This window comes from Zootermopsis nevadensis, unplaced genomic scaffold, assembly GCF_977971745.1.
Source record: "Zootermopsis nevadensis isolate Lab colony 2312 unplaced genomic scaffold, Znev_1.0 Znev_ptg000003l, whole genome shotgun sequence".
Classification (NCBI taxonomy): Eukaryota; Metazoa; Arthropoda; class Insecta; order Blattodea; family Termopsidae; genus Zootermopsis; species Zootermopsis nevadensis.
In genome coordinates this window covers 1,482,896-1,510,714 of record NW_028259135.1, presented here as the reverse complement: position 1 = coordinate 1,510,714, position 27,819 = coordinate 1,482,896, and the positions used below count along the sequence as shown (strand labels likewise).

Here is a 27,819-nt window from a genome sequence, read left to right as displayed (position 1 = left end):
AAAATATTACGTCTGCGTCGTCATAGTTGACAGGCTGACAAAGAAAGATTTCCAGGGATGCTTCCAGGCTTGGCAGCGGCGCTGGGATCGTTGTGTTCACTCCCAGGGGAACTACTTCGAGGGTGATGGATGAATTTAATACCTGAGATAAGTGTACGGGTTTTTATACGCGCAGTCTGGAAACTTTCCGATCGCACCTCGTACATACCCCTCCCATTTCATCTTCCTTAATTTAACTGCCTTAATAATTTGTTTCGCAAGAGTACAAATTTTGAAGCTGTAGATATAATTTCTTGTATTTTAGGTCAAAATATTCTCGTCAGTTATTTGTTCTAAAACATTATGTGAATACGGAAATGTCCCTCGTTATGAGGCAGACATGTTTTTTCTCGAATAAAGTATAGGATGGCGTAGCGAATATCGTGGATAGATGCTTCGAGGCTTCCTACGTCTCTGTTAACACAACAGGGTGGAGCCTGCATTGCAGATACCAACCACTAACAGAGTTCATTCCGCTGCCACTTAATCAGCAGTCTGAAATAGCGCTGCCCGGATGGTGTAGTGGGTTTTGTAATACCACTTTGGGGAGAGGGGTGGGTACTGGCGGGAGGGGTTTCGCCCCACTGTGTTTTGGATTTTGGGGAGAAAACGAGAAGTATTAAATTTAAATTCGGTGAGAAACCATCGTTAATAGAATAATATTCTGCATTAAGCTGGATACCACGCCCTATAACTGACTGTTTGTGGTCATGTCTTATTCTGAAAATATAACGTCGACAAGTGGGACCGCGTAGAAGTGACTGTGGGCCCTGGGTTTTGCCTCTCAATGCAATCATCTTAACAGCATCATTTGATTTTATTTGTCGGTTTGGATAGTGTTAGTTTAATTATTCATTGGTAAGTTTTTTACACACTAACGAACCTTCGAAGTTCATAAAATGAAGTCACTTTTAGCCTTTAGAGCTAATGTCAAGCTTCTCAAAGAAGGATTCTGCTCCGTACAGCATTAAGCAAATCGTACAAATTACGACGCTCCTCAGTTGAATTTAATACTAGTTCAGTAACGCAACATGAATAACACAAGTCCTTGTTATGTCCTCTAGTATTCTGTACAGTACGCCGTTCTCAAACGCCTTCAATCAGCGAGTCTCCTCTCCGAGGTATACGATTAGTTTATGTGTGTGTTGAAAATGGGACGCCGTCTGTTGGCCGAAACTATCTTGCCGGAAGTGAAGCGAGGACGTCATAGAACGGGAGTAATCTAGTTGTGAAGGCGTACGTTGTGACCGAATCGAACTCGGATGCTGTGTGCTGTATTTTTGACAGTTGAGATGCTCGTATCTTGTTCAGAAGATCTCGCAGAAATTCCTGTTTACGAGTGGTTGAGTTTCTCTGAAGATGAGAGCGATGGAACTTCTTTGCCATGTGAGTAGTACTCGTGCATCATATTCGGTAGGTCCCGGGATCATGTCTATGTTCGGAGACCTATTATCTTACTGTTCTTTTATGGTTTTTCTCAGTCCCAACAACCATGTGCCGGGATAGTGCTCACGAAGATGACTGTCTTCTGGGTTGATGCTCCGTGTAGTCTGGTAGAAGTTTACCTATCAGGGCGATGCCCTGATGATGGAGGCAGCAAGCACCTCTGAAACGTCGGTAAACTTCTACCAGACTACATGGCGCATCAACCCAGAAGACTCATCGCTGTGAAAACCTCAAATCCAACAAATTAGATCACAGTCGAACCCTTCCATATTCTTTACAATTCATTAATCGTCATATAATTTCGAAGCTTTTTAGTCTGATATACTGACAGCGGTACACAAATAGAATACTGTGTGTATTATGCCATCAGTTTCCTGTATAATTGACCGTCTTTGATGCTTGAAAAGTCGATGAAATTTTTAATTTCTGTTTACAAATCTGAAGGCTAACTAAAATGGTCTATAGATTTACCTTTAATGGAATGGTCTCTTACCATAAAAGAACAAGAAGGAATTGTTGAAAATATTCAGACCCCAGAAAAGATGCAACAGCACAATGGAGAATATTACATGATGAGGTTCGTAATTTGTACTCAGATATTATTAACGGCAATTAAATCAAGGATGCTGAGAAGGACGGAGCACGTAGCACGCATAGCAAAGTTGAGAGACGCAAATACAGCTTTAGTACGAAACCCCTAAAGGTTATATCACTTTGGGGACATACCTAGTCTTGTGATATCGAACCGGATCGTAAAGATTTAACTTGTGAAGGTAGAGAACTGGAGTCAAATAGCTGAGAATAGGGTCCAGCGACGGGCTGTTATGAACACGACCCCCCCCGCCCCCGCCCGCCCCACGCAGTACCAAATTCTGCCTGATTCTGTTCGTTAATTTCGGAGACGTGGTAGTATTTGGCAGAAGTTCTGCAGTCATGTCGTGAACTTTGTGTTAAATGCTGTGGTAACAGCTCAAACGAGACCCGAATTGATTCTAAAATAGAATGAATTCCCTATGCAGTTTAATTGTCTGTGGTGGTCTAGCGGTTAGAACGCTGGCCTTGTAATCCTGGGGTCTCGGGTTCGAATCCCGGCGTGCCCGAATTTATAACTTGTGTTGGGCAAGGCCGTGGTCTAGGCAACACGGAGTTTTCCTCCGTGGCATCCCAACAATTACTCCATTCACACACAGAAGAAGGCAATGGCAAACCACTTCTGGATCATCTGCCAAGAACGTATATGAACAGGTCCCAGTCCGAGAAGAGAAAAGGATGGAAGGATCCTGTTCATATGGACCTGTCGTCAGACAGAACACTAAATAATAATAAATAAATATAAATGTTGCCCCAGTACAGTCGTGTTGGTATTTTTGATTAAATAGAATCACCGAGATGGGCATTCCTCCAGTGTCATGCTGTTCACCCCGAGTTTTATGAAAATCGGTTACTCGGTGTGTGTGTGTGTGTAACATTGTTGTCCGAAGATGCAGACAGACAGTCCCTGACGAAGAATTCCGATGGAGAAACACTTTTTCTTGGGTACTCTAAATTGCCTGATCCCTGTTGATACAGATCCATCTTGGAGTGTTGAAACGTGTTATCTTAGCAGTAACTATGAAAAGAATCGTTGAAACATGCAATTTATAAATTTCTAACGAGAAATTACATGCGCGGACCGGGGTTCTGCTCATTTAATTACTAAAAGTAGCTTCTGCCTGTTATGGCCTGTGTCCAAAAGTTGTTTCATTGCGGTTTAATAATTTATTGCTTATGATTTCCGAGAAGATACTTCAGGCCCAGCTCGGTTTCTACACGCTATCGGTCGCAGAATCCTTTATGTAAGTTTTATCACGAGCTAAGATCCCATTATCAGTTATCGATGTGGCCAGACTGAACAGCTTCGTCCTCAAGATTCGCCAAAGGAGGGATTATCGACCTATGGGCCCGTGAACGTTTTTTAGGCACGTTCGTTTCATCTGCGGAGCGTTATCAGTTTGTACTGATGTATAGAACAGTTTATATTCGTTTAGCTAATCAAGATATTGCCGAACTTTTGTGGAACCCAAAGGTTCTCTAATGTGTTGACAAGAAACTTTTCACAGGATTATCATGAATCTAGTTCACGTCCTCTCACGCAGTTTCTTGTGGATTCGTTCCAATATTCTCCAATTTACTCCTAGATTTCCAATGCGGATGGAGGAGACGGTCTGCACGTGTGAGGGTTTCGGTGCAGAAACACTGAATAAGCAGGCGTGGATAGCAGATGAGATTTTAGGTGTCTGTCTTCTGGGATGTTGCGTGGACACCACTGAAACACCTGCCAATTTCTACGAGCCTACGCGATGAAACATCCCAGGAGCCAGTCACCTTCAGTAGATAAACAGTCCCATCATCCGGGCAAGAGGTTCGCAACATTTTTCGTAAAAATATTAGGATGTTACGAAATGTTACAGCGGTCACAGACTAGGACAGTTTCTGTGGCGGGGTCTTATAAGCACGATAATTAACCATAAAAGGCGAAGATCTTGAAGTTTTATTGTTTGTTGAATTTTAACTATCAATTACTGAAAAGAATGATATCGAGAATAATTGAGACTAACGAAGTTTTGTATAAATCGTATAAAATGTTCCAATTTGTCGAAAAACCTAACCAAACGTAGAATAAATAGCCTGCGATTGTGTAAAGGCCCCCCGGATACCGACATCAAGGCTTCAGTTCCGACTCCCTATGACGATGGTGGCTGCAGACATGATGTCGCCTGCAGAGAGATCGACCTCCGCTATCCTTAGCCAGCAGACACGACGTCGGCTTAGAACCCGAACGACGCCTCCGCTTTCTAAAACCTGAGTGACGCCCTCTCCTGCAACAGCGCTGTATCATGTACCAGAGACTTCGACGAAGTACCAGCGTTTGTCCTTAATACCCCGGAAAGTCTTGCTGTAAATTTTAGGATTATTAGAGGCTACAAATTTAATGATCTTGAACCATGTGGCTTCGTTAGTTTCGCGAGTTGCTCGTTCTCGTCCCGGCCAGAAAATCTCCTTAACAGCATCACTTGAGAAGTATAAATTGTGAATTTTGTAAGATATTGTAGGTGCGTCATATTGTGATTTATTTAAATAGTATTAAAAATATATTAAAATTGGCCGTCAATCACAATATAAGATAATTAAAAGATTAAAATATCATTTTACGTTCCGTATCGAGTACTCGATTTACATGTGGAACATTTACGACATGTTTCGGCTATATATAGCCATCATCAGGTGTTATGTTATAAACTTTTTAACTGAATTAGTTACATGTGACACAACAACGGATGAAGATACAATATGAAGGACGTGAACATGATAAGAAAAATGAAAACTAAAAATCAGTAAAAATCAGTAATTCAGTTATAAAGTTTATAACATAAGATCTGATGATGGCTATATATAGCCGAAACATGTCGTAAATGTTCCACATGTAAATCGAGTACTCGATACGGAACGTAAAATGATATTTTAATCTTTTAATTATCTTATATTGTGATTGACGGCCAATTTTAATATATTTTTAATACTATTTGAATTTTGAATCTCATTGCACGAGTCTCGTTGTTCTCCAACACCTTCGATCTGTGTTCTTCTGTCTTGCCTAAGACAGTTACGTCCTTCAGACTGAAAAACGTGCTCGATTAGCGTCCTGATCTCGTGTTATTCGAGAGATTTCTGCGGGTTCCAACTTCAAAAAGTCATTAAGGCCGCTGCTGACTAGGACAAAGATGAAGTCTCAGGCCAGTATGTTACGTTTACTGTGGATCGATGCGGGCAACAGACACGATGTAGCTTGACATAATTGAGTATGGCTACTCGCTTTTTTTTTTTTGCATATAAGCAAGATTTCAGCTTACATTGTTCCGCCTATACACATACATTGCACAGATTTGATTTGATTTATTAACAGATATTTGGGTAAGATTTGAGGTTTTCACGGCCGTGAGTCTGAAGATGGTTGTATTCTCTGGGTTGTTGCGCTGTGTAGTCTGGTCGATGTTAACCGACGTTTCAGAGGTCATACTGCCTCCGTCATCAGAGTATGAAGATTTCTGTCTTCTGGGTTGTTGCGCCGTGTAGTCTGGTCGATGTTAACCAACGTTTCGGAGGTCATACTGCCTCCATCATCAGGGCGATGAGTATGAAGATTTCTGTCTTCTGGGTTGTTGCGCTGTGTAGTCTGGTCGATGTTTACCAACGTTTCAGAGGTCATACTGCCTCCATCTTCAGGGCGATGAGTATGAAGATTTCTGTCTTCTGGGTTGTTGCGCTGTGTAGTCTGGTAGATGTTTACCAACGTTTCGGAGGTCATACTGCTTCCGTCATCAGGGTGATTCTTAGTATGAAGATTTCTGTCTTCTGGGTTGTTGCGCTGTGTAGTCTGGTCGATGTTAACCAACGTTTCAGAGGTCATACTGCCTCCGTCATCAGGGCGATGAGTATGAAGATTTCTGTCTTCTGGGTTGTTGCTCTGTGTAGTCTGGTAGATGTTTACCAACGTTTCAGAGGTCATACTGCCTCCGTCATCAGGGCGATGAGTATGAAGATTTCTGTCTTCTGCGTTGTTGCGCCGTGTAGTCTGGTCGATGTTAGCCAACGTTTCAGAGGTCATACTGCATCCATCATTAGAGCGATGAGGCTCATCGAAGTTTACCGATCTCTGAAACAACCATCTTCAGATATTTGCGATTAAATCGGGTGAGTTTGACGAAATGGGTATTATTTCTAGTGGGAATTATGCATAGAAGTGGTTAGTTGGGTTTAATAATTATTACTGTATCTTGCAAGCCTCGCTATGTAGATAGAATGATACCTGTTTAAAGGAAACTGAGCATTTTATGTGCACTCGCGCGCAAACACATTGTCCCCCAAAAGATATACACCCACATTCAATGAATGAAATGAAGACATTTTTAATATACTTTACCATTACGTACGCCAGGATTGGAACCTGGTGATCTGGCGAATCTAACGTAGTTGTGGCACTGTTGACAGCTGTCAACGAAAGTTGGTGCTGTGTACATCTTTTTGGGACATTCTGTAATATCCCCACCCCCCCCCCCCTCGTAGGAACTGTTTGTTTGTCAAGTATACTTTTTGAAAGTGCCTGATACACGAGAATGACAGTTCCGTCTTTCGTTGGATGATGAGGAAGACAAGACCGTTTCTACTCCATGAACCATAACCTCTCCCCACTCCCCTTCCTCCTCTGCTAGCTACATGGAGATCGATAACCATCCAGCAGACTTGGACTGTGGCGTGGCGACAGCGGCTGAACATGTCAACAAACAGCCCATTGGATTTCTGTTTTCGTGAAAACGTGTGTTTTAAATTATTGTTTTTAGTCGATAGTAGGAAAAGGCCTTGTTGATATCGGAAGGATTTATTGTACATAGGGCTTACGAAATGCCCTCGCCACGTGTGTGATAACTGAAACCGATGGCGCACACGATTTTAGTCTCAGTCTAAATTTATTAGAATCTGATAAAAATGCAAGGGTCAGAAAGGAAAATACAGAACGTGGAACGTTTGTTTCCCGATCTGAAAATTTGACGCGGTGTTTTTTAAATTTACGGTATAAAATATTTGCACGAAACAATGACTAAGTATTCGCGAATGAATTTAGCATCGCCCTGATGAAGGAGGCAGTATGACCTCTGAAACGTTGGTTAACATCGACCAGACTACACGGCGCAAAAACCCAGAAGACAGAAATCTTCATACTCTGATGACGGAGGCAGTATGACCTCTGAAACGTTGGTTAACATCGACCAGACTACACAGCAATAACCCAGAAGACAGAAATCTTCATACTCTGATGACGGAGGCAGTATGACCTCTGAAACGTTGGTTAACATCGACCAGACTACACAGCAATAACCCAGAAGACAGAAATCTTCATACTCATCGCCCTGATGAAGGAGGCAGTATGACCTCTGAAACGTTGGTTAACATCGACCAGACTACACGGCGCAAAAACCCAGAAGACAGAAATCTTCATACTCTGATGACGGAGGCAGTATGACCTCTGAAACGTTGGTTAACATCGACCAGACTACACAGCAATAACCCAGAAGACAGAAATCTTCATACTCATCGCCCTGATGATGGAGGCAGTATGACCTCCGAAACGTTGATTAACATCGACCAGACTACACAGCGCAACAACCCAGAAGACAGAAATCTTCATACTCTGATGATGGAGGCAGTATGACCTCCGAAACGTTGGTTAACATCGACCAGACTACACAGCGCAACAACGCAGAAGACAGAAATCTTCATACTCATCGCCCTGATGACGGAGGCAGTATGACCTCTGAAACGTTGGTTAACATCGACCAGCTACACAGCGCAACAACCCAGAAGACAGAAATCTTCATACTCTGATGATGGAGGCAGTATGACCTCCGAAACGTTGGTTAACATCGACCAGACTACACAGCGCAACAACGCAGAAGACAGAAATCTTCATACTCTGATGATGGAGGCAGTATGACCTCTGAAACGTTGGTTAACATCGACCAGCTACACAGCGCAACAACCCAGAAGACAGAAATCTTCATACTCTGATGATGGAGGCAGTATGACCTCTGAAACGTTGGTTAACATCGACCATTCTACACGGCGCAACAACCCAGAAGACAGAAATCTTCATACTCTGATGATGGAGGCAGTATGACCTCTGAAACGTTGGTTAACATCGACCATTCTACACGGCGCAACAACCCAGAAGACAGAAATCTTCATACTCTGATGATGGAGGCAGTATGACCTCTGAAACGTCGGTTAACAACCCAGAAGACAGAAATCTTCAATAAACTTGATAGCACAAAGGAACGTCTTGCGTCAAATGGAGTGGGCGTTGGAATTTTCGGTCTGAAATGAGACACCAGACATAAAAAAGGCTGTGAACCGTTTCCACAGGTGATAACAGCGAACAGTAGTCGCGAGTCCGTTCTCACCTGTGCTGCTAGAACTAGGAAGACGGTGAACCCGTGGGATGGTTGTGCCTGATGTATGCGCGGGCGACAGCCCATCTTTAATTCATAAGAAAGCCTTCTCATGCAGATTCATTGATTTCACAGTTATAAATAAACGTCTTTTTCCCGACTAAGAACTCAGAAATGAGAAAAAGTAATTCTGCAACAGCAATAAACCGCAATCCGTCTGCAGTACTGAATATGTAATGAACTACTCGTATATTTATGTTTGTGTGGTGTTTTATAAATTGGCTAGACACCCAACATTTTTCATGCCTCGTGCAACAGGGACGTACTTGAATGAATCGACTGTGTGATGCTTCTCGTAACCCTTTGAAGCCGAAGATCGTCTTAATATTATTTATGAATTCAGTCCGTACCGCGAAGAAAACACTACACCTCACCATTACGAAAATCAGCTGGTTAACCCTTTGAAGCCGAAGCTCGTCTTCATAATATTTACGAATCCAGACCGTACCGCGAAGAAAACACTACACCTCACCATTAGAAGTCGAATCAGGCGGTACCACATAAGATTTAACAAAAGAACATCCCGCTCAAAACCTTAATGATGCAATCTGAAATGCAGTAAGAAATGTTTACGTGTTTGTGGTGGGACTGAAGATGGAGTCAGGTATCTGATTTCTGTTCGTGCGTTTGTCACAAATCTGGCTTTAGTCGCTGTAAAAATGTTTTCAAATTTAATTTACTTTGTAAACAATTTCTTTTTACTTTGAATACGATTTAAAATAATAATATTGCAATAAATTGTATTAATTTTTAGCATAAGGTTAATTTTTATTCAGATTTTACTACGCTGATAACTTTCTTAATAGCTGGACACTCGTATGTGGTGGGTATTCTTTGCACGGAGTAAATCATCTGGTTTCTTGAGACTTTATTTTGTGTGTTGCAGGAAACAGCCAAAATCCTTCGCCTTCGACCACTGTTTCTATTCTCTGGATCCTTCATCTGAACAGTTCGCAAGTCAGGAAATCGTGTTCGACTGCCTTGGACGGGACATACTCGACAATGCCTTCCAGGGTTACAACGCTTGCATCTTTGCGTACGGTCAGACAGGTGAGTGGATCAGCTGTCCTCTCGTTGTACGAGGTGCGATCGGAAAGTTTCAAGACTGCGCCTATAAAAACCCGTACACTTATCTCAGGTATTAAATTCATCCATCACCCTCGAAGTAGTTCCCCTGGGAGTGAACACAACGATCCCAGCGCCGCTGCCAAGCCTGGAAGCATCCCTGGAAATCTTTCTTTGTCAGCCTGTCAAGCACCATCTGCGATTCTGCCTGAATCTCTTCTATCGTCTCAAATCTCCTTCCCTTTAGCTGAATTTTCATCTTTGGGAAGAGGAAGAAGTCACACGGAGCTTACAAAGGAAGTTGGGGTCGGTTCTTGCAAGATCTTTGAGCTCCTGACAAACGAGAAGTCGATTCTGCTTCTGGTCCTCAGACAGGATGCGTCGCATGTGGAGTTCTTCCTTTAGAATCAGCTGACAGGTCCCATAGCCTATCCCAACAATGTCGCACAAGTCGTTGATGGTACGACGTCGATCTTCGTAACATTTTCGGGCGTTGTGCTCGAAGATGGTCGTCCAGAACGCTCGTCATCATCGACAGAGGTTCGGCCATTTTTAAAACGTGAATGCCACACAAAAGTTTGTGCACGACCCATTGCGGACTCCCCAAATGCTTGCTTTAGCATTTCATAGGTTTCCGTAGCCGTTTTGGCGAGTCTTTGGCAAAATTTGATGCACACGCCATTCCGAAATCGCAGGATTGTCGGTGTAATGCACTACCAAAACGCCCGTAACTAAGAAACAAATGCTAATTTGATGATGCCGGCTGGCACACTGATTCACTATGAATGTATTCCGCACCCCCTAGCGGCAGAAGCTCGTACTACATCCGGTTCGCCCGCTATTGATACAGTCTCGAAACTTTCCGATCGCACCTCGTGTAACACTGTGTTAACGCTTCTAGTGCCCAAGAGTTAAGTTTTTCTCTTTAGTAGAATGAAATTTAGGTGTTTTTAATTTCAGTATAGCTTTTAATTTCAGAATTCTCTACCCGCGGATGTTATGGACGGTTTTTTAAGTATCGTGTCACACCGCGTGATGAAAAATAGGTACCTGATGTCAGGGAATTCGTTTTATTAATGACGTCAGTATTGTCAGCAGCTCGCACTGTGCAAAACTGTTCAGATTAACGTAGAACGTCAGATCAAAAACTAGGACAGGAACAGTTAAACCTGATGTTGAAAGATTAATTAAATAAAAACAGTGTCAGATACGTCACCGATGACTGATTTTGTTAGAGACAACGTTTTGAATATTATAATCCTGTTCAGTAGCATTTCAATCAATTGCCATGCAGTTTCAGTAAATTGTCTTCATTTATAAATCGGTGGCCCCCATATCTTGTGAGGTTGGGAACCCCTAACAAAGAGGCCTCTGGTTTCGATTTCTTACCACCGTGTTCAGGACGTCATCACTTTATATATTTATGAACCTGCTGCTAGTAACTACTTATCTTTTGAGCGACCCCACTTGGATGTAGGTGGTTGTCGACGTCCGTGCAAACCAAACGTCTGTCCAGTTTGTTCATCGCTGTAGTGCGCCTGCAACCAAGTGAGTAGAGTACACGCATCACTTAATTGTCAAAGAAGTTGTCGCGTCTGTAATGGTAATTATCCCCGTAATTAGTTGCAGAAACCGAGTGTTCACTTGAAAATAGATCGAAGATATGGCAAATACATGTCGACGTTAGTGATCAGAGGAACCAGTTGGAATACGCAGGCGAGGATAATATTAAAATAAGGCTGGAGAGTGTGTACTGTATTGTATTTGGCTTAGCAAGCGAGCGGACACTCTGGGTCTCGGAAAAGACGTAGAATATCTTGATTAGCAAAATCATTGTTCAGTTGAATAAAAATTTTCTTGGATATTATCCATCGTCTAGTAAATATAAAACGTAAAACGACGTTTCGGAGATGGGACTCAATCTCCGTCTTCAGGTTCCTACAGAGTTGGGCCCACTAGATAGAGCTAATCCCTATAAAAAAAACCCGTACACTTATCTCAGGTATTAAATTCATCCATCACCCTCGAAGTAGTTCCCCTGGGAGTGAACACAACGATCCCAGCGCCGCTGCCAAGCCTGGAAGCATCCCTGGAAATCTTTCTTTGTCAGCCTGTCAAGCACCATCTGCGATTCTGCCTGAATCTCTTCTATCGTCTCAAATCTCCTTCCCTTTAGCTGAATTTTCATCTTTGGGAAGAGGAGGAAGTCACACGGAGCTTACAAAGGAAGTTGGGGTCGGTTCTTGCAAGATCTTTGAGCTCCTGACAAACGAGAAGTCGATTCTGCTTCTGGTCCTCAGACAGGATGCGTCGCATGTGGAGTTCTTCCTTTAGAATCAGCTGACAGGTCCCATAGCCTATTCCAACAATGTCGCACAAGTCGTTGATGGTACGACGTCGATCTTCGTAACATTTTCGGGCGTTGTGCTCGAAGATGGTCGTCCAGAACGCTCGTCATCATCGACAGAGGTTCGGCCATTTTTAAAACGTGAATGCCACACAAAAGTTTGCGGACTCCCCAAATGCTTGCTTTAGCATTTCATAGGTTTCCGTAGCCGTTTTGGCGAGTCTTTGGCAAAATTTGATGCACACGCCATTCCGAAATCGCAGGAGGGTCGGTGTAATGCACTACCAAAACGCCCGTAACTAAGAAACAAATGCTAATTCGATGATGCCGCCTGGCACACTGATTCACTATGAATGTAGGCCGCACCCCCTAGCGGCAGAAGCTCGTACTACATCCGGTTCGCCCTCTATTGACACAGTCTTGAAACTTTCCGATCGCACCTCGTACTTGATGCTGTGAGAACCTGAAATCTCGCATGATTTTGTGTTCATTGCAACGTTCGGCTCGCTGAGTCTTATGTCTGATTTGCGCCGGTGATAATGGGACAGGACGGCGGATCTGACCGCTAACCAATCGAGATGCGTACAGCTTTGCCGTTTTCATGGCATGGTTCCAGGCACAGAGCAGCTTCAAATGTTACTTAGTTGAATTAGTTGGATAACTGACTTTAAATATTTTACACAGTAACACTTGATCTCCAAAATGTTAAAAAAGAAAAGTTTTGTTGGAGACTTCTAGAATATTGTAGTAGGTGGTAGTGGAGTTTCTCTCTCCGAACTGTCTCCTCGCTCACTCCCTCCCTCCCTCGTGTTCTTTCCCTATCCAATCGATAGCCTCTCTCCTGCCGCCATGGTTTCCAGTGCAACCAAACAGCGTCGCTTGCAAAGATACGTTTCCAAATTTCTCTCAGCCGTTGGAGCGTAAATAGAATTAAGAAAACCGTAAAGTTACTTTTTTCCCCCCCTGGTTTCTCGCTTCACTTATCTGTGTCGTATTTATTTCAAAGTTCCCAGAAGTCAGAACTCATTTTTGATCTTAAAAATACATGAAGATGACTTTCATCTTGGAGTGTTGCTTCGTGTAGGGTGATAGATGATGGATGTCGTAAGGGTTGTCGCGCCGTGTAGTCTGGTAGAAGTTTACCAACGTTTCATAGGTCATACTGCCTCCATCATCAGAGTATGAAGATTTCTGTCTTCTGGGTTGTTGCGCCGTGTAGTCTGGTCGATGTTAACCAACGTTTCAGAGGTCATACTGTCTCCGTCATCAGAGTATGAAGATTTCTGTCTTCTGGGTTGTTGCGCTGTGTAGTCTGGTCGATGTTAACCAACGTTTCAGAGGTCATACTGCCTCCATCATCAGAGTATGAAGATTTCTGTCTTCTGGGTTGTTGCGCTGTGTAGTCTGGTAGAAGTTTACCAACGTTTCATAGGTCATACTGCCTCCATCATCAGAGTATGAAGATTTCTGTCTTCTGGGTTGTTGCGCTGTGTAGTCTGGTCGATGTTAACCAACGTTTCAGAGGTCATACTGTCTCCGTCATCAGAGTATGAAGATTTCTGTCTTCTGGGTTGTTGCGCTGTGTAGTCTGGTCGATGTTAACCAACGTTTCAGAGGTCATACTGCCTCCATCATCAGAGTATGAAGATTTCTGTCTTCTGGGTTGTTGCGCCGTGTAGTCTGGTCGATGTTAACCAACGTTTCGGAGGTCATACTGCCTCCATCATCAGGGCGATGAGTATGAAGATTTCTGTCTTCTGGGTTGTTGCGCTGTGTAGTCTGGTAGATGTTTACCAACGTTTCAGAGGTCATACTGCCTCCATCATCAGAGTATGAAGATTTCTGTCTTCTGGGTTGTTGCGCTGTGTAGTCTGGTCGATGTTAACCAACGTTTCTGAGGTCATACTGCCTCCGTCATCAGGGCGATGAGTATGAAGATTTCTGTCTTCTGGGTTGTTGCGCTGTGTAGTCTGGTCGATGTTAACCAACGTTTCAGAGGTCATACTGCCTCCATCATCAGGGCGATGAGTATGAAGATTTCTGTCTTCTGGGTTGTTGCGCTGTGTAGTCTGGTAGATGTTTACCAACGTTTCAGAGGTCATACTGCCTCCATCATCAGAGTATGAAGATTTCTGTCTTCTGGGTTGTTGCGCTGTGTAGTCTGGTCGATGTTAACCAACGTTTCTGAGGTCATACTGCCTCCGTCATCAGGGCGATGAGTATGAAGATTTCTGTCTTCTGGGTTGTTGCGCTGTGTAGTCTGGTCGATGTTAACCAACGTTTCAGAGGTCATACTGCCTCCGTCATCAGGGCGATGAGTATGAAGATTTCTGTCTTCTGGGTTGTTGCGCTGTGTAGTCTGGTCGATGTTAACCAACGTTTCAGAGGTCATACTGCCTCCATCATCAGGGCGATGAGTATGAAGATTTCTGTCTTCTGGGTTGTTGCGCTGTGTAGTCTGGTAGATGTTTACCAACGTTTCAGAGGTCATACTGCCTCCATCATCAGAGTATGAAGATTTCTGTCTTCTGGGTTGTTGCGCTGTGTAGTCTGGTCGATGTTAACCAACGTTTCTGAGGTCATACTGCCTCCGTCATCAGGGCGATGAGTATGAAGATTTCTGTCTTCTGGGTTGTTGCGCTGTGTAGTCTGGTCGATGTTAACCAACGTTTCAGAGGTCATACTGCCTCCGTCATCAGGGCGATGAGTATGAAGATTTCTGTCTTCTGGGTTGTTGCGCTGTGTAGTCTGGTCGATGTTAACCAACGTTTCAGAGGTCATACTGCCTCCGTCATCAGGGCGATGAGTATGAAGATTTCTGTCTTCTGGGTTGTTGCGCTGTGTAGTCTGGTCGATGTTAACCAACGTTTCAGAGGTCATACTGCCTCCGTCATCAGGGCGATGAGTATGAAGATTTCTGTCTTCTGGGTTATTGCGCTGTGTAGTCTGGTCGATGTTAACCAACGTTTCAGAGGTCATACTGCCTCCGTCATCAGGGCGATGAGTATGAAGATTTCTGTCTTCTGGGTTGTTGCGCTGTGTAGTCTGGTCGATGTTAACCAACGTTTCAGAGGTCATACTGCCTCCGTCATCAGGGCGATGAGTATGAAGATTTCTGTCTTCTGGGTTGTTGCGCTGTGTAGTCTGGTCGATGTTAACCAACGTTTCAGAGGTCATACTGCCTCCGTCATCAGGGCGATGAGTATGAAGATTTCTGTCTTCTGGGTTATTGCGCTGTGTAGTCTGGTCGATGTTAACCAACGTTTCGGAGGTCATACTGCCTCCATCATCAGGGCGATGAGTATGAAGATTTCTGTCTTCTGGGTTGTTGCGCTGTGTAGTCTGGTCGATGTTAACCAACGTTTCGGAGGTCATACTGCCTCCATCATCAGGGCGATGAGTATGAAGATTTCTGTCTTCTGGGTTATTGCGCTGTGTAGTCTGGTCGATGTTAACCAACGTTTCGGAGGTCATACTGCCTCCGTCATCAGGGCGATGAGTATGAAGATTTCTGTCTTCTGGGTTGTTGCGCTGTGTAGTCTGGTCGATGTTAACCAACGTTTAAGAGGTCATACTGCCTCCGTCATCAGGGCGATGAGTATGAAGATTTCTGTCTTCTGGGTTGTTGCGCTGTGTAGTCTGGTCGATGTTAACCAACGTTTAAGAGGTCATACTGCCTCCGTCATCAGGGCGATGAGTATGAAGATTTCTGTCTTCTGGGTTGTTGCGCTGTGTAGTCTGGTCGATGTTAACCAACGTTTAAGAGGTCATACTGCCTCCGTCATCAGGGCGATGAGTATGAAGATTTCTGTCTTCTGGGTTGTTGCGCTGTGTAGTCTGGTCGATGTTAACCAACGTTTAAGAGGTCATACTGCCTCCGTCATCAGGGCGATGAGTATGAAGATTTCTGTCTTCTGGGTTGTTGCGCTGTGTAGTCTGGTCGATGTTAACCAACGTTTAAGAGGTCATACTGCCTCCGTCATCAGGGCGATGAGTATGAAGATTTCTGTCTTCTGGGTTGTTGCGCTGTGTAGTCTGGTCGATGTTAACCAACGTTTAAGAGGTCATACTGCCTCCGTCATCAGGGCGATGAGTATGAAGATTTCTGTCTTCTGGGTTGTTGCGCTGTGTAGTCTGGTCGATGTTAACCAACGTTTAAGAGGTCATACTGCCTCCGTCATCAGGGCGATGAGTATGAAGATTTCTGTCTTCTGGGTTGTTGCGCTGTGTAGTCTGGTCGATGTTAACCAACGTTTAAGAGGTCATACTGCCTCCGTCATCAGGGTAATGCGACAACCGATACGACAGTCATCTTCGTACTCACCGCATTGAGAGCCTCAAGTCATGATTAATATCGGGTTATCCGTACATGCATACCGTGGAAGATGATCATGTTATTGTCAACTCCAACTTAGCACAGGAAAGGGTGGGATTACGAGTATCTGTGGAGCACAGCAGAGTCGTATTATATATTGAGAGGAAACTGTTCTCGTAACAAGGCAGGCGTGTCAAGGAATCGTATGTCTTGTGGCCTTGTTTGATTTATAGTTCGTACTTTTTCGTTGAACGTATTTAATTTGAAACTTCATTCCATAATGACTGCTGTTTAACATCGTATGGGTGTTGTGTCCACTTAATACCAGGAACTTCTGAATGTATTTTGATGAAATTTTATTAAGGGGACTTTTACACTAAAAATGTTTGGGGTGAATTTAATTGTTGTTTTTACACATAATATATATTATATTTCATTATTTCAGTATATTATTTTCTATTTTATTAATATTCATTTAGTCTTTATATTATTTACATTACACGCTGATACAAAAAAAACAACAAAAACTTTGACCCACACTAAAGTCATATTGAGCATGATATACAGAACAACATCGAATATGTTATTAAAATGGAATAAAATCTGGAAAAGAACATCGTTTGATATCTGATAAAAAATGTACGCTAAAATAATATATAGAAATTGTATTTAAGTTATTATTGATTTGAATCTTTATATAATTATATTCACCTGAAGACAGTTCTTTTAGGAACTGAAACATGTCGTGAAACATGAAAAAATGATGGTCTAATGTAAAATCGAATATTTCGATAAAGAACATCATTTAATATTTTAAATATTTTAAATGTTAATTATTGTAATATTTTAATATTTAATAAGAATTTATTGTGATTAGACGGACAAGATTTAAACAATAATATATTTTGTTAAGGTGCACAACTTTCATCTGAAACATTTTCTCTGCGTGGTGAATATTTAACGAAATATAGACAGAAAGTACGTTTTCGTAGTGTTTTTACTTTAATGTGAAGGAGAAAAGAAACGTGATAAGAAAAAGATTAAAACTTCCAGCTGCTTGCGTGATTATTTTCTCCAAACATGGACCAAACTGTATAAAAAAAAAAAGATGGTGCTTAATCGTGACCCGGATTCCCTAAAATGTATTATAAAACAACAATTTTCTTAGCAGTAGGAAAAACTGAAAGGAGAACTTGCCCTGTTTCAGAACACCCTACAACTCTTGTAGGCCTGTAACTGTAAAATCTGGTGTGCTGATCTCTGTAGCCTCGGGGTTTGGTCAAAGATCTTCATGACCCTGCCGTCTGTTTAGGCATCGCCGTCAGTGTTTATTTCTGTACTTTTTCGTGTTTCCCGTTTATTCTACAAGACTCACAGATGTGAAAACCTCAAATCCTACTAAATAATCCATTTTGTAGCTTAAATGCGTCATGTTTGTGTTGATTAAATATATATTTATTTTCACAGTCTATACACAAACGTTGTAATTAAATGATGTTGTTAAAATTATATAATATTAAAACATTATTTTGTAGTATAAAATATTATATTTTGGCGCTTTTTTACGACATGTTTCGATGGATAAGACATCATCTTCAGGTTTGTATCAATTTTATAATATTTTAAAATTATTAGATATTTTTATGCAATGTATTATATTGATCTTTGGTTTGTTTGTAGATTTTCCAATTTCATGATGAGTTTATAGTCAGACGTTTATTTTCCGTGGAATTAATATTTAATTATTATGAAAATGAGTATGGAATTGACATAGGAAATAAATAAATAGAAATATAAAAGTAAAATATAACGAAACATACCAAGATGATCATTTTCATGATAATAATTAAACATTAATTAATATTATATAATTTTAACAACATCATTTAATTACAACGTTTGTGGCTAGACTGTGAAAATAAATATATAAATAATCCATGTTTACATTGATAATCATACGACACCCATAATTACTGTTACAGCAGCTGGTACACATAGTTACCACTGGACTTTAAAAGGTTAAATCATTTTATACTGTCTACTACCGAAAATCGCGGCCGAGTGGTTCGTGTTCGGAGGTCCCGAGGTCAGATTTCTGTTCAGACACAGGTTGTGCTGACTGACGTTTTTCGTGGTTTTCCTCAGTTAAATGTTGGGATGTCGTAATTTAGGCTAAGTCCCGTTTCCTTTTCAGTCTGGATTTCTGAGGTTTTGGACTCCGTCGATCATCTGACATTCTATAAACACGCGTTCCGAACACCAGATCTGCCTTGTCTTCAGGTGTAAGGAAGGGTTTGTGTGTGTTTGGAATGCAGGCCGCTGTACGTAGTCCAGAATCTCTGTAATCTCTATTTCAATACACCGTCAGATACCTTCAGAATCGATTCGTGTTGATTGTAGTTTGTTATTCTTTAGTAATCTTATCATTCGATTCGAAATAGCCTTAGATAATGACGTTAATTAAGCTATAAATAAACAAATAATTGTAGTGTCCACTTGTACACGCGTATACAATTCTGGCTTAATCGTCCTCGTAACATAGCTCATACGTTCATGCTCCAAAAACGTCAACATATGTACAACTTTTTGGGGGTCTCGGGTTCGATTCCCGGCGGTGCCCGAATTTATAACTTGTCTTGGGGAAAGGCCGTGGTCTAGGCAACACGGAGTTTTCCTCCGGGGGCTTCCCAACAATTACTCCATTCACACACAGAAGAAGGCAATGGCAAACCACTTCTGGATCATCTGCCAAGAACGTATATGAACAGGTCCCAGTCCGAGAAGAGAAAAGGATGGAAGGATCCTGTTCATATGGACCTGTCGTCAGACAGAACACTAAATAATAATAAGATGAGGTGGTCTAGCGGTTAGAACGCTGGCCTTGTAATCCTGGGGTCTCGGGTTCGAATTTATAACTTGTGTTGGGCAAGGCCGTGGTGTAGGCAACACGGAGTTTTCCTCCGTGGCATCCCAACAATTACTCCATTCACACACAGAAGAAGGCAATGGCAAACCACTTCTGGATCATCTGCCAAGAACGTATATGAACAGGTCCCAGTCCGAGAAGAGAAAAGGATGGAAGGATCCTGTTCATATGGACCTGTCGTCACACAGAACACTAAATAATAATAAGGTGAGGTGGTCTAGCGGTTAGAACGCTGGCCTTGTAATCCTGGGGTCTCGGGTTCGAATTTATAACTTGTGTTGGGCAAGGCCGTGGTGTAGGCAACACGGAGTTTTCCTCCGTGGCATCCCAACAATTACTCCATTCACACACAGAAGAAGGCAATGGCAAACCACTTCTGGATCATCTGCCAAGAACGTATATGAACAGGTCCCAGTCCGAGAAGAGAAAAGGATGGAAGGATCCTGTTCATATGGACCTGTCGTCAGACAGAACACTAAATAAATAAATAAATAAATGTACAACTTTACCTGAATGTCTTGATGTGAGATGTACTTTTGTTTATGTATTTTATTTCATTTACAAATAATGAGCTTCATAGTTCTTTTTCTTTCCATGATTGTGAAATGGAATCATTTTCCAAGTTGAGGCTGGCACAGTGATCGTATTTTAACAGAATCGGGCCACGCCCAGCTTCCCTTCCCTTTTGTCATCATCTGTTTCCTCACCTGCTGCATTGGGTTGTCCCGTCGTCCTGTTTACTACTAATTCGTCCCACAGTTCGAAATATCTCATAGAGGATGGAATTGAGGCTATGCCCCAGTTTCGATTAGCGGTGATAAATCGATGGATTCTGACCTAGTGAAGACCATAATTGATTATAATGAAGTAGTTTGGTCAACTGTCAGTTGTTATTGTTTTTATCTGTATGTTTTTTCGTGACAGGATAGCGTAAAGGCAACGCTATTGATTTTTAATCGGAAACACCCATTTTAAATCTGGGTCAGGTTTACTAATAATCGTAAAGTATTCTGCACATATGTGGGAGGTTTTGCTTTTGTCTTATTTGAGATTGTAATATTCTTTCATTGACAAATTCCAAGAAACAGAATACTGGAACAGTTATTGAAGAGTAGACGATAAACATTCAGTTAGATTCAAGTTTTGCTCTCAGTTTACGTCGCAGATGTTGGCGGTTTCGTTCTGTATTTATGGATCAGATGCATTTTGCTATAAAGACAGTTCCTTTTCAATTCCGGTTTTAATTTCAACTTCGTTGTAAGGTCTCTAGCGTTATAAAGAAGTTGTTGAATTCCAATATTCCTCGTCATATGTATTCAAGGTAAGACGTCAGTATCGTGGTGTTTTAATTATGAGGTGGAGTGCCTTAAACTTTAACCTCATTCTACTGAACACGTAAGCGTCTGTATACGTCAGTCGATGTAACAGCCTTGTCATACCGCACAATACAGATAACAGTGCCCTTGAATTTTGTTTTGTGTGTTTGTGCATCGAATACATGACATGAACGCATAAAGACAAGGTTGTCCTGCCGTGTGTTTTATCTCCCAAAAACTATCCGACGGATTTGATAATTGAGTCTTAGGTTATTTGTTGACAGTTTCAAAAGCAGAGGTATTATTTAAAAAAAATGGCAGATGGTCGTGAATTGCGAGCATTCAAGGGATTGTAAATAGCTCGTTGTGGTCTGTTTTCCTCTCTTTACCACAGAGAGTGAACATGGCTCTTTTCCAGGAGTTTTGTACAAAACACGAAATAACAGGAGATGAGCATTCATTCGTATCAAATATTGAGCTGTAGAGAATTCACGTCTTTGTACCTCCATGTATTCTTTATTTATATTTAGGCAGTTTGGATAGCAGCTTTACCTTTGCCAGTTACAACAGGTTTACTTGAAAATGTGATGTAATTTGTTACTAACTAGCTAACTAGATGGCTTACCGAACCCGAAGGTTCATCACCAAACTCACCAATGCCCTCCATCAGACCCTGTCCTGGGCCAACAAAATCCAGTCTCATTCAGCTCCTATCTCCCATAGATCCCGCCTGATCCCCCCAGAGGTCTCTTCCCCTCAGGCTTCCCAAATAGTGGACCCAACCAACCAGATGGCTTACGGATCTCGAAGGTTTATCACCGAATCAACCAAAGCCCTCCACCGGACCCTGTCCTGGGCCAACAAAATCCAGTCTCCTTCAACTCCTATCTCCCATAGATCCCGCCTGAGATTATCCTCCCATCTACGTCTAGGTCTCCCCAGCGGTCTCTTCCCCTCAGACTTCCCAACCAGTTCCCGGTGCACACCTCTTGTCCCATCCATGCGCGCTACATGCCCAGCCCATCTCATTCTTCTCGACTTATTTGTTACAGGTTCAGGAAAATCTTACTCGATGATGGGCGGTCAGGACAACAAGGGCATTATTCCTAGGCTGTGCGACTCGCTCTTTGACCTAATAGCGAAGCAGCAGAGTTTGGAGCTCACGTACAAAGTGGAAGTCAGCTACATGGAAATATATAATGAAAAGGTGAGGATTTATTCAGTGTTTTCCTTTATGAAATCAAGACATTTCCACAGTGACTAAATGCGTTGATGGTTTCCTGGGAGATTTTTTTGTGTTGGTACTGAGTAAAGTGTTGGGTTGCAGTTGAGTCGGTATATTTTGTACTTTTTAATTTTTTAGGTGCATGATTTGTTGGACCCCAAAGCGAACAAACAGTCACTCAAGGTACGAGAACACAATGTGATGGGCCCTTACGTGGATGGGCTGTCACAGCTGGCGGTTACATCTTTTCAGGTAAATTGGTCTTAACAGTAGTTAACTCATATTTTACAAGAACTGGAGCAGAGCGCTCCTTTTGGAGCTCCTCGGGGGGGGGGGTTGGTTGCGTTTTAAAATCTTGAGTAAGAAACTAAACCAACCCCCCCCGAATGGTGGGTTAAAACACTTGACTTCGGGGGAGTTGGTTGCGTTTTAAAATCTTGAGTAAGACACTAAACTAATCCCCCCTTCGTCATTGTTGTGTTGGTACAACAATGCCGAGTAAACAAATATAACGTAACATTGTTTGATGACGTCATTTCTTGACGACAACGGGGAATCAGAAATTTTTATAGTAGATAATAGTAGTATTGTAATATGGTTGTTTACACTTGATAAGAGTTTTGGATATTTATGTTCAGGCACGCACTGTTTTATGTGGTAATCGTGTTTCTGAGAAAGTACAACATAAAGAAAACACCAAAAAATTCATTTTCTAGAGACTGAATTTTAAACATTTTAAAATAGTGTTGTATTCAGGTATTGATTAAAATCTGACAGATTTGAGCCAGGTAACAAAAGAAGTATTAAGTTTCGAGTACTACAAACTTGTTGGTTACGTTCGGAATGGGAAAGAATTGCCGGAGTTTTTTTATGTGTAATTAATTTAATTTTATATATACCTAGTTTTATGTATTTAATATTTTGTATTCATGAACTTTATTGCCTGACAGATTTGTGATATTCATGGTTACTACTTCAGTTGCTACAATATATATTTTTTATTTTATTTTATTCCAGTTAACTATATTTAATCACTTAATTGATTTAAGAATAAAATATTGCGTGCAGACTGTGCCTGCTTGTTAGTTAAATATATTAAGTGCTTGTTTTATATGCTGTTATGTCTGCTGAAACACATGTTTGTAGATACATAGTTTTTGTCTGTCTACAACATTTATCTTCTTCTTCTTCTTATAGCGTTATAACCCTGTGTGGGTCTTAGCTTGTTTGATGAATTTTTTCCAGTCTGTCCTATCATTCACAATTCTTCTCCATCCCCTTACTCCCATCGTCCTCACATCCTCCTCCACGTCGTCTATCCATCGTTTCCGTGGCCTCCCTCTCATCCTTCTTCCCATCGGTCTCCATTCCATCACTCTTCTAGTTACCCTATTTCCTTCCATTCTTGCAACATGGCCAAGCCAGGCTAACCTTTTGCTTTCTATAACATTTATAATAAAACATTATTCATAAATCTTACAGACAGACACAAACTATTAATACCCTTTGACATTATTGTGCAGGACATCGACAACTTGATGGCAGAAGGCAATAAGTCAAGAACCGTGGCAGCAACCAACATGAACAGCGAATCATCGCGTTCTCACGCAGTATTTTCAGTGGTGCTGACACAGACTCTGACAGACACTAAGTCGGGTGTTTCTGGCGAGAAAGTGAGTCGGATGTCTCTCGTTGATCTTGCGGGAAGCGAAAGGGCCGTCAAGACTGGTGCTGTTGGGGATAGGCTCAAAGAAGGCTCAAATATCAACAAGTAAGTGTGTTAAATGTATTCTGTGTGAAGTAACAAATTCCACAAACGCTCTTGGGGTATGCTGATTATAGTCTCCTGTTATAAGGCTAAGCTCGATGTAACCATCCCTCACCCCCTTGATCTGGATTTGTGACGACGTGGGAGTAGTGATTCGGGCATGGCTAGAAATATTCCTGACTACAGTCAGTACTGAAATGTGATTGATCAGAGTTTGTAACCGTTGTAGTGACGCTCAATTTCCTGCTCTGACAGAATTGGAACTGTCAGGATTTCAGACATTTTACATGCCAAGATGTTTATATCTTGCATCTGTAGACCCCACAGTTTGTCCTGCGTTTTTCTCTTGGATGAGGAACGGTCTGTCATAATAGACCAACAAAGACAAAAAATCAGATACAGTTCCTTACAAGGAAGAGGAGCTGGCTGTTACATCAGTGTTGGTGCACTCCAAGACTGTATGCATCGTAGACCACAGTTTTATTATTATTAAGTGTTCTGTCTTACGACAGGTCCATTGCTCTGCCCAAAAAGAGCTCTCCAGTTGTGCCTATTCTCGGCTTCTCGCTTTAATTCCTGGAACGTCATCTTCCTTCCTTGTTTCAGATCGTCGGTTAGCTGTATCAGTCTTCTTCCCAGTCCTCGCTTTCCTTCAACCTGGCCTTCGATGATATCACTCATTAATCCATTCCTTCTCATAATATGTCCCAGCCAGTTAGCTTTCCTTCGTGTAATCGCCTGCAGAATGTTTCTTTGCTCGTTGACTCTCCTCAATACTTCTTCGTTGGTCACTCGATCCGTCCACCTGATCTTCTCTATTCTTCTCCAACACCACATTTCAAAACTCTCCAGGTATTTCTGTTCCTTCTTCCTGAGTGTCCAAGTCTCTGCTCCATACAGCGCGACACTCCATACGTAACACTTCACTAGACCACAGTTACTGAACGATATTTACGTATGACAACAGAGAATGTCTGAACTAATTGAATGTGTCTTTTTCCTGCAGGTCCTTAACCACACTTGGCCTTGTGATATCGAAGCTGGCGGATCAGTCATCAGGTGGGAAGAATAAGGACAAGTTCGTACCATATCGAGACTCTGTACTTACCTGGCTTCTCAAGGTCAGCATCTCCTACTTTACCACCTTTGATTTTTAGGTATTCTTTGCTGAAAGTGTGTAATGTGAATGTATAACTGGAAGATCATATCTGTCTACCACGTGTTTCACCACCAGAATTATTTCATGGAATTTGATGATATTTGGTATTGGGAAGTATGTAATGGAAATTGTTGAGTGAATTTAAATTTTGTCTCTGTCTGTGCCGTAGTGTAGTTCAAGTTTAACTTTATCACTCTTTTTATAAGTGATTAAAATGATGTATTGTCAGTTGATAAACAATCAGGAATATCTGTTTTAATTAAAGGTACATTAATAGTTTAGAGTGGACAATCAGGAAGTATGGTTAACATTTTTTAGTTTTTAGCTGTCGATGAAATAATGTGACTACCCCATGTGGACACTTGTAATGAGTAAAAACTTTTTGTATGTATACAAATAAAATTCCCAGGGGTTAGTCCAAGGTGATATCTGTATGACTTGATTCCATGATTTTAAATTTGGTAGAGTTATTTTTCTGAAGATGGATTTTGTGTTTGATATTTGAAATGTTAAGGCTCTACATTGTATGAGTGTAACGTTAGTTAATCTTGGCTGTAAAAACATTTCTCTACAATGAAAGAAACTTATTCTTCTTCTTCTTCTATGGCTCTCTGGTCCGTATTCGGTCCATGGCCTCCTCAATTCTCCTCTTCCATTCGGTCCTCTGTTAGGTCCGTCTGTCCGAGGCTTTGATTGAGGTTTCGAAACATCTTCCTTTTTACGGTGAAAGGTTGTTAGCCTTGCGACCAACCCCCAACCTGGATGCCCAGGGTACCTGTCTTAGTCTGACCTCTCCCCCTCGACCAAGTCTGGCTAGGGAGGCCCTACCAGTAGCTCTTGGGGTCACTGAGGTATTCAAGCCCCCCCCCACCGCGACAAGGTGCAGGTACCATTAAGTGGAGCAATGAAAGAAACAAGGAAGGATATTTGTATTTATGCTTGAGAATGTTCTGTGCTGTTTATGTTTTTAATTTTCATGTCATGTGTTTACCTAATTATTAATGTTGTCATCGTAAAGGACAATCTTGGAGGTAACAGCAAGACTGTGATGGTAGCAACAATTTCTCCTGCAGCGGACAACTATGAAGAAACTTTATCTACTTTACGATATGCAGACAGAGCCAAACGTATTGTCAACCATGCAGTTGTTAATGAAGATCCAAATGCAAGGATTATCAGAGAACTTAGACAAGAAGTTGAAGCTCTGAAGGAGATGCTTAAAAATGCAACAGCATCAGAAGGTCATAAAGAGGTGAGCAGTGTACTGAGTTACGTTAATTTAATTATGTATATCTGTGTTAACATGTTCGATTAAGAAGGCAGTTTCATACTTCTGTGGTTTATGCACTACTCACCTTAAGTGCAAAGAACCAACCTTTGTGCTACACCAAATTTGAGTGTTTGTTATTCTCTCCTTTTTTTTTTTTTAAGACTGCATTAATATTAGGTTATTTATCAAAGCTGTTGTGATGGCAATCATATAGCACTGAATGAGTTAAGGAGGTAATTATTATTATTCAGTGTTCTGTCTTACGACAGGTCCATTGCTCTGCCCAAACAGAGCTCTCCAGTTGTCCCTATTCTCGGCTTCTCGCTTTAATTCCTGGAACGTCATCTTCTTTCCTTGTTTAAGGTCGTCGGTTAGCTGTATCAATCTTCTTCCCAGTCCTCGCTTTCCTTCAACCTGGCCTTCGATGATATCACTCAGTAATCCATTCCTTCTCATAATATGTCCCAGCCAGTTAGCTTTCCTTCGTGTAATCGCCTGCAGAATGCTTCTTTGCTCGTTGACTCTACTCAATACTTCTTCGTTGGTCACTCGATCCGTCCACCTGATCTTCTCTATTCTTCTCCAACACCACATTTCAAAACTCTCCACGTATTTCTGTTCCTTCTTCCTGAGTGTCCAAGTCTCTGCTCCATACGTAACACTTCACTAGTTTCTCCTTCATCTCCAAGCCCAACTTGCTAGTGAGAAGTATCCTCTTCTTGACGAAAGCTGCCTTGGCCATGGCTCTCCTTGCCTTTACTTCCTTGGTGCATAGAGCGTCCGTCGTGATTATGCTTCCAGGAGGTAATTATGAATGGTAAATAGATGAAGATTTTGAGGCTGTTATGGTCAATTTCAGAGTTATGTTTCTGCATTCAGCTCAAAGTGTTACGAAAACAATGAGAAATTTTTGTCAAGTTAGTAATGTGGATGGGGTTTGAACTGGGTATATTCCAAGTGCATGCTCTATCAACTTACTCATTATTTCTTGTTAAATGTCAATAGCTGATGGTTCTATAGGCGGCTGACTGGCTGACTTCACACAGTACATGTTATTGAAAAATCTGGAAGTATATACGAGGTGCGATCGGAAAGTTTCCAGACTGTGTGAATAGCGGGCGAACCGGATGTAGTACGAGCTTCTGCCTTTATGGGGTGCGGCCTAGATTCATAGTGAATCAGTGTGCCAGCCGGCATCATCGAATTAGCATTTGTTTCTTAGTTACGGGCGTTTTGGTAGTGCATTACACCGACCCTCCTGCGATTTCGGAATGGCGTGTGCATCAAATTTTGCCAAAGACTCGCCAAAACAGCTACGGAAACCTATGAAATGCTAAAGCAAGCATTTGGGGAGTCCGCAATGGGTCGTGCACAAACTTTTGTGTGGCATTCACGTTTTAAAAATGGCCGAACCTCTGTCGATGATGACGAGCGTTCTTGACGACCATCTTCGAGAACAACGCCCGAATATGTTACGAAGATTCGGCAGGCCATTCACGAAGATCGGCGTCGTACCATCAACGACTTGTGCGACATTGTTGGGATAGGCTATGGGACCTGTCAGCTGATTCTAAAGGAAGAACTCCACATGCGACGCATCATGACAACGCGCCAGCGCACACCGCCCTCAAAGTTCGGCAGTTTTTGGCCTCAAACACCATGGCCGTCATCCCGCACCCTCCTTATTCGCCGTGTGACTTCTTCCTCTTCCCAAAGATGAAAATTCAGCTAAAGGGAAGGAGATTTGAGACGATAGAAGAGGTTCAGGCAGAATCGCAGATGGTGCTTGACAGGCTGACAAAGAAAGATTTCCAGGGATGCTTCCAGGCTTGGCAGCAGCGCTGGGATCGTTGTGTTCACTCCCAGGGGAACTACTTCGAGGGTGATGGATGAATTTAAT

The 27,819-nt window shown here is 42.0% G+C and overlaps 1 protein-coding gene across 4 annotated transcripts in view; it reads left to right on the top strand.

Moving 5' to 3' along the window:
- Window positions 1-27,819, top strand: part of Khc-73 (Kinesin heavy chain 73) — a 100,716-nt gene that overhangs the window by 24,060 nt on the left and 48,837 nt on the right. For all 4 annotated transcript variants that reach the window (XM_087360344.1, XM_087360353.1, XM_087360358.1 and 1 more), the window contains exons 3-8: window positions 9,415-9,578; window positions 21,550-21,704; window positions 21,861-21,974; window positions 23,246-23,493; window positions 24,497-24,611; window positions 25,668-25,901. In XM_087360344.1, coding sequence (XP_087216470.1) covers window positions 9,415-9,578; window positions 21,550-21,704; window positions 21,861-21,974; window positions 23,246-23,493; window positions 24,497-24,611; window positions 25,668-25,901 — 1,030 coding nt within the window. The remainder of the gene's footprint in view (window positions 1-9,414; window positions 9,579-21,549; window positions 21,705-21,860; window positions 21,975-23,245; window positions 23,494-24,496; window positions 24,612-25,667; window positions 25,902-27,819) is intronic.